The sequence below is a fragment of the Chinchilla lanigera genome, unplaced genomic scaffold (assembly GCF_000276665.1).
Source record: "Chinchilla lanigera isolate Chin_1 unplaced genomic scaffold, ChiLan1.0 scaffold00002, whole genome shotgun sequence".
NCBI lineage: Eukaryota > Metazoa > Chordata > Mammalia > Rodentia > Chinchillidae > Chinchilla > Chinchilla lanigera.
The window spans coordinates 10,119,190-10,135,367 of NW_004955403.1; the positions used below are offsets into that span (position 1 = coordinate 10,119,190).

Sequence of the window (16,178 nt, forward strand, 5' to 3'; positions counted from 1 at the left end):
TCCCTTTGTTTTGTACCCCTCAATGTTAGATTCTGAGTATGATTCCACCAACTGTGCCAGAGAATTTTCTTCTTCTGTCTTCAAGAAATATGCGCTGCTTCAATGCACATCAGAAATCGTTGCAACTCTTCCAAAGAATGCATATTACTTTTCCTTTCCCTTTTCAATCTCCTTTTTTTGCACTGGCCTATTTTAAACAACTTAGGGTTGAAACACAAAATCAAGCTCTCCAGCTACGTAAAATCATCTGAGCAAAGCACGTTCCACAGTTGGCTGCAGAACCAACCTAAACTCGCTTCCTCTGTGCCTCTGCTTTCCAGAGACAAAACAGGTGGTTGCTCTGGGGCCTGTCTCGCTATCCGAACACAGTCGTTTCTGTGACCTCTGACGAGAACTTGTTTATTTTGGAGAAAGCCTACCGTAAAACAGCCAGCAGTGCCACGCTCATCTGTTGAGAAGGAAAGAATGGAAGAAATGGAGACAGAAAGAAAACAGGGTCTGATGGTAGAAAAGTAACACACAGGAGGGCAAGGAACAAAGGATATAAAGAAGGAGGGGAGGGGGAAGGGAAAGAGAGAGGGAAGAAGAGGAGAAGCAAGGGGAGGAAGGCAAGGGAAGGGGAGAAGGAAAGGAGAGGAAGGAACGGGGGAAGGAAGGGAAGAGATAGGAAAGGAAGGGAAGGGAAGGGAGGGAAGGGAAAGGAAGTGCTGAGCTGTAGCTCAATGTGAAGGCCCTGGGTTCAATCTCCATCACCTCAGAAAAAGAACAGCTGTAATTTGGACGTGTCAGAAGATCCCAGAAAACATGTTGATCGATCTATCTTATATTGTTTGCTCTCTATATTTATGATGCTAATGCTTGAAGAACATTTCTGCAAATTCATTTCCAGTTTTGTTTTAGTAGATTCATTTCTTGGTAGATTTAAATAGAGTGATTTGAATAGAATGATCCAGCAGAAAATGTTCAAAGTGGGCAAATGATAAACATCCTGGATAGTATCTGGATACCACAAACAAGCTAAGTCTGGGTCGCTATACAGGATAAAGAGTTATTGGAAGTACAAAGTATTATCTGAAAAGTAAAAATGACTTATTTAAATATGTATCACTGCCATAGAACTGCTGATGAAAACTGAAAGGGAGCAATGAATTTCAATGTCATCCTTATGTAATTTCTTTCCATTTTTTCAAAGGGCTTTTAAAACAGTGAAATGGCACTGTATTGCTAATGGGACATATATTATTGGGCAAGAAAATTACTTTGTTACTTTAGACCAATTATTCTGAGCTGCTATTCCTCTTTGGGTTTCTGACATTTAAATTCTCAAAGTATTCTTGGTAATCATGGGATGAAATCAACTATATTTGCATACACTTTAATTAAACTGTAAACATCTTATTCAACGATGGCATGAAGACAAATCAGAGTCAAGCTGTACAGAGGTCAAATGGAGAAGCTGCTAGGCTGAGACAAAAGACACAGCGACTCCCAAAAGCCACAGTTCTCTGAAGTAAGTTTAACTAATGTTAATAATGCTCCAGTGGAGTAAGCTCCTCTAAATGCAGGGCCTAACAGTGCTGTCCCTGCTTGTTTCCCAGGAAAACTGACAGCTTTGGAATCTTCGCACCAGAGCTTTTCGTACAGAAACATCACAGGCTGTGTATGAAATGCAGAGTCTTCTGCCATCTGTATGAGTTACGTGAATAAAAAACGATAAACTCCTTACAATAGTAAAGCTATTCAATACGCAACAGCTGATAAGGTCTTTATGACATTTTGAAATAGTTGATATTAAATGTCAGGCTACCACATGATTAAGAAATATTAGCAACTATTCAAAATGTTTGAAGAAATAGGTAACATGTTTTTTGACAAATAAACAATGTGAGAATAAAATCTAGTGCTTACAGAATTATTACACTGAAGAAAACTTTACAGACTATACTTTTTCCATAAAACACTAGATAAGTACTAAATAAAAAGTCAAAATTTTAAAAATTCTCTGGAAAACTAACCAAGGATCATGAAACACAGAGATCTGAAAGATACATTATTGGAAAATCCAATGTGTCTATCAGCTGTATTCTTAAATTTTGAATTCTTAATTTCATAAGCTAAATGCATTTAATATTACAATCTTTTGTAAAAAGAAGGAAATGTGAATAAAATGTTACCTTATCTGTCAAAGAAAATCAAATAACAAACCACAGTAGGTTTTTAAAGCTGTCAGAAAACACATGCTTGAGAAAAAATAAGCAGAAAATTAAGAAAATTTGTGTGCACTTGGTCAAGGACCAAAAGCTTTTTTGAGTAGAGCCACAGCACCACCTGCTGGTTATTTTCACAGGCAACAAAATTTAAAAGGAGCCTGGGCCAGTGTTTCAAACATAAGTGTAAACCTTGGTTTAAATTTTAAACTTTTAATTATTTTTATTCATTCTAATTAGTACTAGAATCTTTACCCTTCTTGAGACACAAAATACTTGCAATTAAGAAGAGTAAAAATTATTTTTAAATATATTTTTATTTTCAAAGATGCTTGAGACAAAAATGACTATCAGATAACTATGTGTTCTTAAATTATACTGCATGATTTTTATCTTATTTTAAATGACATTACTTTTTCAACAGAGGATATATTCCAAGTATGAAATTACATGTGAACCTCATATAAAATCCTACAAAAATGTATGTAAACTAGCCATTGTTTACTTTCAAATATCTTTTTACATTTGAGCTAACAGTTCTGTAATTGAACTCTTGGTTTTATATTTGGGTTGACTGAAGAAAGACCCCTCTCAATGTAAAGAAACTCGAAGTATAAACACTGTCATTCTTTGCAAAACATTCAGACTGCAGTGAAATTGGGCTCATGGCCAGAATTTGTAACATTTTGAAAACATTTACACAGAATCCTATTCTAAATGTTATCCCTAAACTGTAAGACCTTTAAATTCTCTACAGATGATTAAAATTACTGGGCAAACAAGAGAAAGTCTGAATTATTACCTCATGGGTAGTGGAAAGAAATGGCTGCCTTGTCCATTTGTTTTTATACATTTACACCATTTGCACCAAAACAGGTGCACCCTGAGACCATCGTGTTAGTGAAATAAATCAGACCTACAAGCTTAAATACTGCGTGGTTTCCCTTTATACAAGACACCTAAAGCAGAAATAAATCAAAGAGCAAAATAAATATTAGATAATAGGAAACAGGGAGCTAAATCTTTTTCAAATGGTAAAGGGACCGAGAAATGGAGGGCGGATGTTAAACAGAACTAAGATCTGCCCTATATGTGCCAATGTCTCCTGACAGTCATTATGTACTGCAAACATGTAGTGGTCCCCCTTTTAACAGAGAGGGGACCAACATTTTCTTGGGATCCGTTAGCATATTTAATTAAAAGAATCAGATGAAGTATTTACATACAAAATGAATAGATGAACTATTATCTACATTTCTCTTGTATCCATTATATAAGCCACGTCATGTAAACTTTTCCTTAATTTAAACACTCAATAGTTTCCACCTAGTATGATATGCACAAAGCAAATTGATGGTTTTGAATGTTCATGATTTTGCCTGGAAAATCAGAAGCCTAATCCTTTGGAACACCTGGATGACCCTTACATCAAATAAAATTAGGAAAGGGTTGTTTCCTTAAAAAGGTAAGAGCAACCTTCAGAATAACAATTAACTGTATAATAAAAGAAGTAAGTATAGCTTCAATATGGTAAAGATGAGAATTCTGTTGGATGAGTTTTCTAGTTTTAAAATCTCAGTGACAGCACTGTCCTTTGAAATGGGGAACGCACACTTAAACATGTGACATCTTATACGAGATTCTCTCAGGAAACTTCCTGATTACTTATGCAGTGTCCTATTCTGATCTCTGACTGTCACCAGGTCCCTACGGAGGCTCATGGGAAGGGCCAATCCCCTTGTCTTCATCCATTTGGGCATCTTTGATGTAGAGCATCACTGTAACATCCTGCTTTGCAGCCAATTCTATCTCTATATTTTCCACTGCTGGGTGTGAGGCACTTGTTATGCTCTCACCAACTGTTGAGATAGGACTCCAGTTCACATGCTTCCAGCGAAGTCTATTGCTACTGAGCACCAATGCTTGTGAAATATCACTACCTTGTTTTCATAATAATGAGCAGCCATACTAGAGAAATAAAAACATGCCATATAAAGAAATATAACTGTGTGCACATATTCATTGCTCCAAATGCCGCCTTTGGATGATATGTATTCCACAGTTCATTTTTAACAGGATGAAGCTGCACCTGCCAAGAGCTACTTAATGCTTTGATTTCCCGACATTTCTGTACCTTTAGCTTCCGTACAGCATCTCGCACGACTTCCGTCCCTTTCGGCTGCTCCACTTCTGCGCTGCCAAGAAACTGCAAAGGGTCAGGCGTGAGACTCCAGCTTAGGACGTTATCTACCACCAAACCTTCCGGGCTGCACACTGCACAACGGAATGGTTTGACAGTAACAGACACAAACTCATACTACATAGAAGAATTATCAATAATACCCTTGTAATGTGTGAATATAGAATTATATCTCTTAGCCATGTATAATTCCTGTAATTCAAACTGCTAAAAATCACACACTTCTCCTAAATAATTTACTTGCAGATTTTTATTGGGAAGAAGACTAGAGTTATTAAACTTGGCCCGTGGAATAAAGTTGATCATGGCAGTTAAAACTTAGTAAACATACAACTAAAAATCATCTGTGAATTCAAAGCACGTAGTTTTTCTTACTAATTTTAAAATCAATAGTTTATTTCATCATCTATAATTCTATATGAACTTTTTTGCCTTGCAATTGTGAAACACATAGACCACACAGAATTTAAAAGAAAGAAGATTCTAGTATCTGCTTTATACCATTCAGTAAAGCTGTATCTGGACTAGATTTTTAAAATATACATGAGCTACAATTAACTAATTTTAAAACAACACTGAAGGTAGTTATTGAGAGTGTTTAGTTAAAACTTAACCAACCCAAAATAAGAAAAAGGAAAAATTTCCCAATAATTCCCACCTTGTAATGAAATCTCTACCCTAGAGACATAATACCTCCTCAACCAAGTCTGATATCATGGGACACTCAACACCCATTAGTACTAAAATGCAGAGGTTTTATTCCTGAAAGTATTTCTATGTAAATTTCAAGAAATCCCCACTAAGTTCATAAAATGTATATAATCTCGCAGAGGCTTATTTGCTTTTGCACAGACTACCAACCATAACACTAAAGACAGCCATGGATTCATCACTCTCCGACAGGTGTGTGCCTGTGTGTGTGTACCTCACCTGAAATGATTAAGTGCATCGTTAAGCAGATTAAGTGAATTAAGCAGATATGACTTCAAGGACCACTTTACAGCACAGAAGAGAACAAAACAGTAAAATCATGATATCTCTTACTCTTTCCTCAAAAGATTGAGCTCCATGTACTAAAATGAATGGAAGAGACTTAGAAATTAGTTAACAGGTCAGCAGGCTGGCGGAAGGGTATGAAAAGGGTGAGTTGGCCTTGCGCAGACAACCGCTGCTCCTGCTCGGATGAAGGAGAGAAAATAAAACTGTCCTCTAAGAGGCAAAGCAAAGCGGAGGTTTACTTCTCTGATTCTATAAGGTACAAAGGTTTCTTTTTCAAATATGCGCAAATTATGCCAAACAGCTGCTTCTGGGGCCTGGAGAAGGTATCTCAGGCTCTCAGCAGACCTCACTGTGGTCTCAACTTGTTGGCTGACCAGGCACAAATCCTAAAAAGTAACAGAGAAATTCTTAAATGGAACTGAAAGCCTGGCTCCACGATGTGGGAGAGGGCAAATCTATTCCTGTCCCCAGTGGGCTTTTCTTCTGTCTCCCATCAGTCTTCTCAATGGCAGCTGCACGACAAATGAGGAGATTTAAACTTAAGATCGATGCGGATAAGTCAGATTTAACTGGCCTGGGGCAGAGCCAGAGCATCTGCATGTGTTAATGCTCCCAAGGAGATGGAAGCCACCAGGTGGCCACCAGGTTAATGTGCCACCAGGTTTGGAAAGCCTTGCTTTAGCGCGTCCAGCAAGAACAAAGTGTTCAAGGGACAGAGTCTGGAGTGAAGCCATAGGGGCACTTCTCTTCTAACTCCCCTGCACTTATCCCAACAGGAAGAGATTAGCAAGTTGTGGGTGGTCGAGTACTAGGGGGAGGCAAAGGCACATCCTTTATGCATAAGTGATGCCTGAAATGGAAGGAAGAGCCTCATGTGTCGATAACAGATTGTAAGAGTTACTGGCCGCACTTCTGGAAAACTAGTCCCGCTTCAGCAGAAATGGCATGAGTATTACATGCACATAAGCACATACGGGAAGATAATGGAAAAACTCCAAGTGTACTTTAGAATCCACCTCTAGGAGTGCCCCAGGAACATTTTAGTATGTTTCTTTAATCCTGGCTTTATTTAAGCCTGAGTAATAAGGCCATGGCAGAAGCCTTGAACGATGGTGGAATTAAACTAAAAGGCATTTTTCATGCGCATCTTCCAGTTTTTGCAATTAATGAGTAATTTTAAAACCGAACACTGGTTTATTCCTTTTATTTCTTATAGCTCTTTATAAAGTCACAATCTTACTCAGATTAAACAAGTCATATTTATATGCCTTCTATGCTTACATAAAGTATTTATAAAATTCTTAAACACCAGGTTTAAAATCTGAAGATGTCACAAAGTCACTTAATCTCTGCCATATTTGACCACTGAATAATAAATATAATAACACTGAACTTCTGATCTTGTGTCCCTATAAAATAATTCTAAAGAGCAATTACAGTAAGTGCTGAAAGGAATAAAAAGTAGAAGCTAGAAAGTGTTTTATAATTTGAGGAATTGCAATCCCTTCCTTCCATGACTGGCTGGGGAAGACTTGATGACTTCATAGGTATGGGTAGGGCTGGCTCATCTCCCCACGGATCTATTTGTTCAGGTGTCACATCCACTTCCACAGGCTGTGCTGGGAAGGGCTCACACAAAAGGCCTCCACAGCCTTCTTGCTGGGCAATCATTCTACCTTCCCAGTATTGAAGCACTTGACAGTTTTGTGCACACGCACCTCACACCCCATCTCCATGTTCCCAAGCCACTGTCTGGATCAGTGTGGAGGTAAAAGCCTCAGTCTTTGCTCGGAGGTGCATAACTAAGAGTAATGGCAGGAGGCAGAGCTCCCCTGCTCTCAGATGAGACCGCTGCCTTCTCATGTATATTCCTCCTTGTTTTTTTCTCTTCCCCAGTTATGTTTTTCCCATCCCTTTGCTATTTTCACTGAGGAGCACTCCCTGAATGAGCTAAGTGCACCCAAATCTTTGCCTTGGACTGTAACTCTGGGGGAAACTGATCTTAGACCCCGCTTTCATGTTTAAATTCTTACATCCTGGAAACATGCTGTTTACTGTACAAACTGTAAAACTGAAATGCTCTGCCGTGTTATTAAAAGGCTTGTACAAACCAGACAGATTCGACATAAGACTGTGATTTTCATCTTTTCCCACTTGGTGGTGGAACGACTGAAAAAAGAGAACTGAGTGACCCCTAATGGGGAATTAATCCATCCTATCCTGTTGGAAAAGCTGTAAACTGAGCGAGGCCCAGGGAGCTGAGGACTGTGACACGCAAGGCATAGCTGAGTGCGGGAGTGAGACACCGAACTGAAGTAAAGACATTACGCTTCCACTTACTCCACATGCTGTGTTGAGTGACTCCCCAACCCCTTTACTAGCCTGGTCCCCAGGATATTAGATGCCAGTCTGATAAGTCTCCAGGCTGGAGAACTCTTTCCTTGGGAAAATGGCCCAAGAAGAAAATAATAGAACTGCAGCTGATGGAGTTCCACATAAGGTAGAGATGGTCACAAGAGCAGTCACGAGTCCACAGCAGGGAACAAAGCAGAGACATCCTCTGTTCTTTTGGGACTTACACCCTAAGATAACAATAAAAAATAATACATATAATAATTGAGTAGCAGTTTAGAAGTAGTCTGGATAGAGAACAAGATGAAGGAGGAGCTGCACAGCACGCTGAGTGCATCCATGTGCCCTTTCTATCTGCGGCACCACGGTAGGATGACCACAGGAGACCTCACTGATAAGGTCAAATATGAGCCAACCAGAAAGGTCATGATCAGAGACTTAGGGAAGGGCAGGCCAGGTAAAGGGAACAGAAAGTGCAAAAATCAGGTATTCTTTTACAATACAAAATAGAGCAACTCAAGAATTGGTCTAAAACCATTATTTTTAAAAAAAATTTGTACCCAGACTAGGAACATCAGCATTCTCTGTGAAACTGCTATAAATACAAATTCTACTGAATCCGAAATTCTGGAGTTGGGGCCCAGCAATCAGTTTCAATATTTCCTCCAAGTGATCCTCATGTGTTTAAATGTGAGTAATCGTATTCCCAGGAAATTCTATTCCCACTTAGAGTTTGAGAAACAGAACAGGAAAACCCAAAGGAAGAAAATCATCGTTTCTCCAGAATTAAAGTTAAGAATTCCAGAGTAAAGGGCTCAGCCACATCACTGTCACGAGTAAAACACATATAGAAGCACAGGTGGGCTGCTCAACAGAGATGAACAAAAGATCATCGGAAATGCTGGAGAAATACAGACTCCCCTGGGATCACAACTGTGAATCACAACAGCTGTTTTCTTGTCAGCAATAGTGGAAGAAAAATGACTTCAAATTCTGATGAAAAGTGGTTTTGAGTCAAGTTTAGAGTCCACATAGAAAAAGAAAAATTATACGGATCTGTGCCTGGGCCAGGAAAATTGTCCTCCCATATCCCGAGTCTCAGTACCACAAAACAAAACAGAAGTAATGTAACACCAACAGAGAAATGAGAATCAGGTAGTGGGAGGACATGGCCATGGGTGCTGACTGCCACTGCAAGTAGGACACTAGAAGCACAGCAGTGGGGCAGGCTACTCAAAGCAAAACGTGAAAAAAGAAGCAGGAAAGTAAACAGCATTTGCTTCAGTGAGACGTGGATAAAGATCTGGGGATAGCTTCAGTCTTTTATTTGTTTTGTTCATTTTTATTGTAATTCCCAAAGAAAGAGTCATTTAAAGTGGACAGAGATTTCTCTGATAAAATAAAAGTCACCAAATGATAGTATCAAGTTGCCGTATTATTCCCAAAAGAAACGTATGTATTGTGGAAAAATCTTGCTGTTTTTATAGATTTACATCTTAACAAATATACATGTGTGTTTGTGTGTGTGTGTCTGTATCTATGTCTACGTTTATGCCTAAGCCGTAGACATAAGTACCATATCTTAGATGGCATAAGCAAAACTAACACACACAATACAAGATAGATGGGACACGGTATGGATAGTATTCCAAATTCAGGCATCAGGAAAGTCCTCTGTAGGAAGGTAACATTTTAATGAAAATTTAAAGGAAGAAATGAAACATGTGCTCAAGCAATTTAGGCTTAAAATGCTTCTGGTGTGTTGAGTAAAGATGCAGCCCCAACAGCTGTTTCTGCACAGCTGGGCCAGGGGAAGAATAAGTCAGGGTAGAACATGAGGATAGGGAAGAACCCCCCAGTGACCTCACAGAAGGCTGAGAGATGGAAAAGAGGACCAGGATCATGGATCCCCAGGGAGCTACTACACATCATGGGGAGACAAAAGAGAATTCTACTGCAAAAAGAATGAGATCAGAATTCAGAGAGATAGCCAGGGATTAGGAAGGTGAGATCAGTAGTGCCCTGAGCAGGGCTGTCAGTTCTGCAAATGGAATTACAGGTTGTCACTGTTAGTGGGAAGGTAAACTGTAAGAGCCAATGTCTTCAGCCAATGACGGTATGAGTCAAACTTATGCAAACAAACCAAATCCCTTTACTTACTACTGTCACTTATTCATCATGCATTACTGTGCACAGACACGTAAATTTTTAGTATGTGTGTATCTATATGTATTTTGAACTTTAGCTACTACTTACTAAAATGATTCAGGTTAAAATATCAAATATGATTAATAAAGAACAGAGGTAGAAAATAAAAACATAAAATATAGAAAGTTATATTTAGAATATTAAACTATGAAAAGGAAAATACTTCCAGTTATTGCCCTAAAATGTTTTGTGCATGTCTAATCTATGCAGAAAAGTATGCCAATAAAAAATGGCTTTTGCCCTAGATGGCTCACTTGAGATGTTAGTAAGAATTGCCTCCTCAGTATTCTATAGTCACGATGAGGAGGCAGCCAAGGAGAGAAAACAAAGAGACTGAGAAAAAGCAGCTGCTTTTGCTGCAGCACTAAGAGAAACAGACCCTAAGTCTGATTCTCAGGGCCCCAAGAAGAACTCGATGACTACATTCATCTGCTACCACTGTGAAAAGCCAGGCCACCTCAAGAGGAACTGCCCTAAGATGTACCTCGGGCCATGCCGACTGCAAAGGTGACCACTGGAGATCGGTCTGCCCTCTGAAGCGGAGGCCCCAGAGCTCAGACCCATCCTACTAGTTAGTCTAACAGGAATGAGGGGGCCCAGGGCATACTCTGCCTTCTCCTTCTGGCCAGACCGTCCTCTCCACGGAGGAGTCCCGGGTAACGATGACTATAGAGGAAAAGGAAAACAGCCTGTTGCTAGACACAGGTGCAAGTCTCTTGATCCTTCTTTTCAATCCTGGCCTTCCTTCCAGCCTTCACACCTCAGTGAAAGGAGTCACTGGTGAGGAGGTAATACGCTATTTTTGACAACCCTTAGGCTGTAACTACTTGTTAGATCTTTCTTGTGTATCTCTGTTTTCCTGAGAAACCACTTTGAAGATACCACCATGTATTGCAGCAGCCATTGATATTTTCCTACTAATCTGTCTGTACTCTGTAATGTTGGTATTGTTCCTATGCTATTTCATAAATGGATGTATGTTTATTACTATGTGTTTCCTACAACAACCATTGAGAATAGTCAATGATTATTCAATTGGTCACTCATATATTGCTCTATTTATTTTCTTTAGAAGCCACTTTGAAGACACCAAAGTATAGTACAACAACCATTGATAATCTCCTACCACTTTTGTCTGTAACTCACTATTATTTGTCTCTTTGTTTTCCTGAGAAACTATCTTGAAGATAACAATATGTAAACCAATAACCAATGATAATTTCCTACCACTTTGTCTGTAATTTGGTAAGCCCCCCTATTACTATGTTCACCTTCTTTTACTCTTTAAAATATTTTTAAAAAAAAAGAAAAGTATGACAGAGTGGCATATATTTTCCTGAGACTTTAAAAACTATACAATGTCTTTTGAAAACCATCTATAAAGACTTTGATAGACACAGGTCAAATATCTGAAGCTACAAATCCAATTATTTCTTCCAATCAAGCCCTGTAAGGCAAGCGCTTCTCTATCCTATGTATTGGAATGTTTATTGTGTGGGCAGATGTACTCAAAATAGGCACGCTACAGCCTGCAGTGTGCTTTTATTAAAGGCACAAAAGTGTCATCCAATTTACCATTATACACAAAATATTCACCTTATAGAACCTCAAGTTAAATTTATTCAGATATGGACAGTCAATTAATGTTTTTCCAAATTCTTATAACTAATTCTAAATCAAAATGATAGACCTCTCTTCAACTAATCTCTGTAAAGGATGTCTATATTAATTTCTTCCATCCTTTCTTTGTATTTCATTATGCCGACCATAAGTATTTTACTAAAACATACGACAGTTTGAGAATCCACTTTCACTTGAAATGTTACTTTTTTCACTTGAAAGGCTGGGGAGCTTGTTTTACGACTTGCTCCATTGCCAGTAGAGAGCAGTGTTGGACATTGGATGTCTCCATTTATATCTGTTCTGTTTACTTCCTTTAGTGTTTGCACTCTAGTAAGAATGTAGTGCTTAAAACAAACAAAAAAGAATTACCAAGTCTAACGTGCAAAATTTGACAACATTAATAATGAAGGAGCTATTTAACAGAATTATTCATAAAGAATTATTTGAAATATACATTTATACACATTGAATTTAAAACATACCAATTTTATGTATATAATATATTCTCTACAAGATTATTTTAAAATTTAAGGGAAATAATTCCTACTTTGTACAACATAAAAGCTTTATCTAACATTGATACTAATAAGTAATAACTAATAATGGGACAGTAATAAATAAACATTCTAACTATAGAAAAATACATAAATGAATGTATCATAAATGCACCCTTGTAATCAATAATGCAGAGCCTCAAATATAATGAGACTAATTTTCTGAGTCAACTTGACACTATGTGTGGAAAAATACCATTTAAACATTTATCTACTCAACTGCACCTGGTAGATAAGCCATATACGAGGAAGCCAATTTAATTTTATAGTGTTCATGTGGCTGAATTACCCTGTCACAGAGCCAAGCAACACAGAAAAAGGCATTTTTAAAAGGCATTCATAATAGTCAATTGCTAAAGAAGGGTCGCACTCAATTGGATTTAAACCTATTACTTAATTGCCAAAACCATGAACATGAGGAAAAATTAAAATAGATCCACCAGGAAGAAAGGTTGCAACTTTAAATACTCCAAATGTTATTTTTTAAAGGAGAGCCAGGAAGTTGTGATAGAGAATACCTTCTGTACTAAAACATTTACATTTCACAACTCATTTGGTTTTAGCTTTCTCATTTTACTGTAATAACCTTTTAAATGAGATCTGTTTTTATTTCAGACAGTTACAGAGTTATTATTTTAATAGTCTCTTGCACTAACAATAAGGTTAATAACTTTTAAGTCCCAACAAACTTCCCCTGTTATAAACAAGAACCTGTGATCACTGCTCAAGGAACTGAAACGCTGAGTTTGTATCACCCGGTCACACTGAGAAGCAGTAAGTTTTTAGTCCTATCAGACACCCTTCACCACTGAGAATGAGACAGGTGGGGCAAAGGACAGCGCATTCACTTGCGTGTTGTAAATGTAAGTGTCATAAAATTTTAAAAAGCCACCAACTTGTACAGAAAGCCCAAAGCACAGGCTTTGGAGCCAGACAGGCTCCACAGTCTATCTTCTCAGCAGGGAACCATGGGAATGTAAAGTACAAGGGATGAGGAGACAGTCTCGTTTGCCTCCCATCCTTTTACAGGTGCGATAGAGGGTCAAGGAGTTAAAGTGACTTCCTCAGGTCACAAAACTTGTCAGTGTCACAGCTAGGGATGGAATCTCAGCTCTTCCGACTTTCAGGCACATACTCTGTTTTTGCTACCTTAAACAAAACAGAATAGGGTGAACTTAATAGAGTACACAGAATATACGAGTATTAGTTGGATTTATATTAGTAATCTGTGTTACTGCTCTTTGGCTAATTAACTTACATTATATATTCTTTCTACTTGATGTATTAATATCTAAGAGAGTCAAATGAGCACCCAGTGTGCTCCTCACCAGATAACCTGAGTGGCCAAGCACTGGTTCTACCACTGAGTCCCTGCACCTCCGGGTGCCTCAGCTCTCTCATTCAAAAGTGCTGATGTGTAGTACAGAAGCAAGTGACTGGCACAGAAAGCATATTCAATGAACTTATGGTTGTAAATTACAATAAAAATAATAAAAGTCAAACAGGAAAATTAAAAGAGCCAATGAAATGAGCGATGAAGTCAGGGAGACAGAGACAGACAGAGAGAAAGAGAGGGAGTGGAGAAAAGGAACTATTTTCAATTACTAGATTTGTATTTTAGCTCTTGAGTCAGCTAGAAAATTGTATTGACCCCTTTCAAATATTTTACCTTCTAAATTCTCATTGTAATTTAATATATTTGCAACTCTCACTGCAACTTAATCAAACGTGTATCTAACATGAGACCAGTGAGGGTTTTAAGATCTACCTGTCTACCTGCAGATGCCTTCAAATAAGTTTGCCTTCTGTTTTTCAGAGAGGCTGAGGACATTTCTTAATAATATACCTTTAGTTGCATTATAACTTTTGGAAAATAGTATTATTTTTCAAACCTATTTACAACAAGGTACTGTTATTCTAGTAAGTATTCACCCTGCTTTGCAGGCAGTTTATCCTTTTTTTTAAGATTTAAGTATGCTCCCATGTAATTATCAGAAAAGGGAACATGTTTCTTTTTCTTACCCAGTATCACTACCAATTATTTAATTTTCCTTACCTATTGTCTCAGGGTAAAACAAAGTTGAATAGCAGGGATAATTAATTCTTGATCGTGTTGAACTTAAACATTTAACAATACAATACAGTGCTTATTATTCTACTTTAAGCTTAAAGTCCACTAAAGAACCTCTCCAAACCCACTGTGTTCCTGAATTCCAAATCCACTTATCTAGGAGAACTCCTAATGTTTCAAGTAACCTCTGTACTCTTCTGAGCTAAATTTATACTTTTCTTGCCCTTTTGGAGAAAATATTTTAAATGCTCTAACACTTCTCCTATTTCAGGAAATCATACTTCCTTTCTGAGATACTGTATTATTATCATCATCATTATCCTTATTAGTATTATCTCCATATGCAATTCCAGTTCAGAAATACTTCATGGGCATCGTACATGTATCAGGTGCTATTCTGAGACACTGAGGGTTCAGCTGTGAATGAAACAGACACAAACTCCTGACCACTAACGCTAAACCTCTGTCTCCAATGACCACTGAGGGTGCCTGGCTTTTCCCACAGATTTTTTTTACCCCATCCACCTGAAGGACAGCATTGTTATTTGAGAAAAATCCCAATATGCTGCAATAAGAAAACTTCTACACACACAGGAGAGGTTTCTGGTTGTAAGATCAATGTTTGTTTCTCAAGCCACTTCGGAGAAGAGCGCGTACCAACTAGGAATGAGCAGACCCTCTTCCTTATGCGTGGATATCATAGATAATGAGTTCATTAAGGGGCTTTACTACTCAAACTGCTGTCCTCATTTCTTTACAAAGGGAGGAAATCTACTTCGCAGACCTTCATAGGTTGCACATCATCATCGGCTGTACATCGTTCTTCTGAGTGAAGAATGAGTATGAGTTACAAACACAGTGGAACTGCAGTTCTCTTGATTTCTTCTAACAGACTTTCTGTCAATGATTCCTGTGGCCTGACTGATTCTACTAAGTATTGCTGCATGCACATCTTTCATCCTCATTTATGTGCTCTGAAGGTTAAAGCAGTAACTACCGGATCCTGCCCTCTGGGCCTTTACCTCCCAGGCTTAGAGATGGAAACCAAAGCAAGGAAATGCAAAGCAAACAGAGCAAGAACGCTCAGAGCTGGAGGACAGTGACAAGCCGAAAGTCAGACCAAGAGCGTACTGTCCTAGGGACTTCCAGCAGGTCACCTCCCAAAGCCACAGCCACTGATGAGAGCTGTCTCTGAACCACATCAGGCCTTTTATTCAAGAGCTGTTCATTGAAAACCTACTGTGTGGCAGACACTCTTCCAGGACTTTGGAGCCAGCGAGGAACAGAAAAGTTAAAGGTCGCTCTGGGTGTGCACAGGTGGGACTCTGCACAGAGACTTCAGAGGGGCAGTGGTGTGAACTCTGGCTCTGCTACTCGTCAGGTCTCTAAATCTCAGAAAAACAACTTATTCTTTGCAAAGTGTAGACAAATCGCTGTTCTGAGAAGTGGATTGTGAACAGAGTTCCATGGGCAGCCCCTGCTGACATACAGCAGGCATTCACTATATGTGTTTCTGAATGTAAATGTTTCCCATTCCACACCAGGTATGGATTTTTTCTAGATCCTTGAGTAATGCTGGGAGAATGGGTTTTTAAAAAATTGTTTTCAACGAGGGTCAGTTAATTTCTTATTTCTTAGAGTCAATATAATTCTTTTAATTATTTTATAGAGTCAGCATAATTCTATTAATAGAGTTTAAAGAAATACACAAATCTTTTAGGAAGCTGGAACTCTGGTGCTTTAAGTGATAGACAGGGAAATAGAAGCCTGAAGCATCCAGCTGTAGTGGCATCTTGACATTTCCTACAGTGGGTCAGTGGACAGGAGCGGAAGGCTGTGGTTCCGCCCAGTCAGCCGGGTCCACTTCACTGGCCTTGCCGTCAGATACAGATGCAAGGTGTGATGTTACCTTACCTCAGCAGCTAATCACCCAGTCCTCTCTTCCCCATTTGTAAAACTGACCA

At 38.6% G+C, this 16,178-nt stretch overlaps 1 protein-coding gene across 2 annotated transcripts in view; it reads right to left on the reverse strand.

Annotated features, from left to right (window-relative positions):
• The window catches only part of Gulp1 (GULP, engulfment adaptor PTB domain containing 1), a 248,388-nt gene that overhangs the window by 39,409 nt on the left and 192,801 nt on the right, over positions 1-16,178 (reverse strand). For both annotated transcript variants that reach the window (XM_005373325.2, XM_005373327.2), the window contains exon 5: positions 4,342-4,413. In XM_005373325.2, coding sequence (XP_005373382.1) covers positions 4,342-4,413 — 72 coding nt within the window. The remainder of the gene's footprint in view (positions 1-4,341; positions 4,414-16,178) is intronic.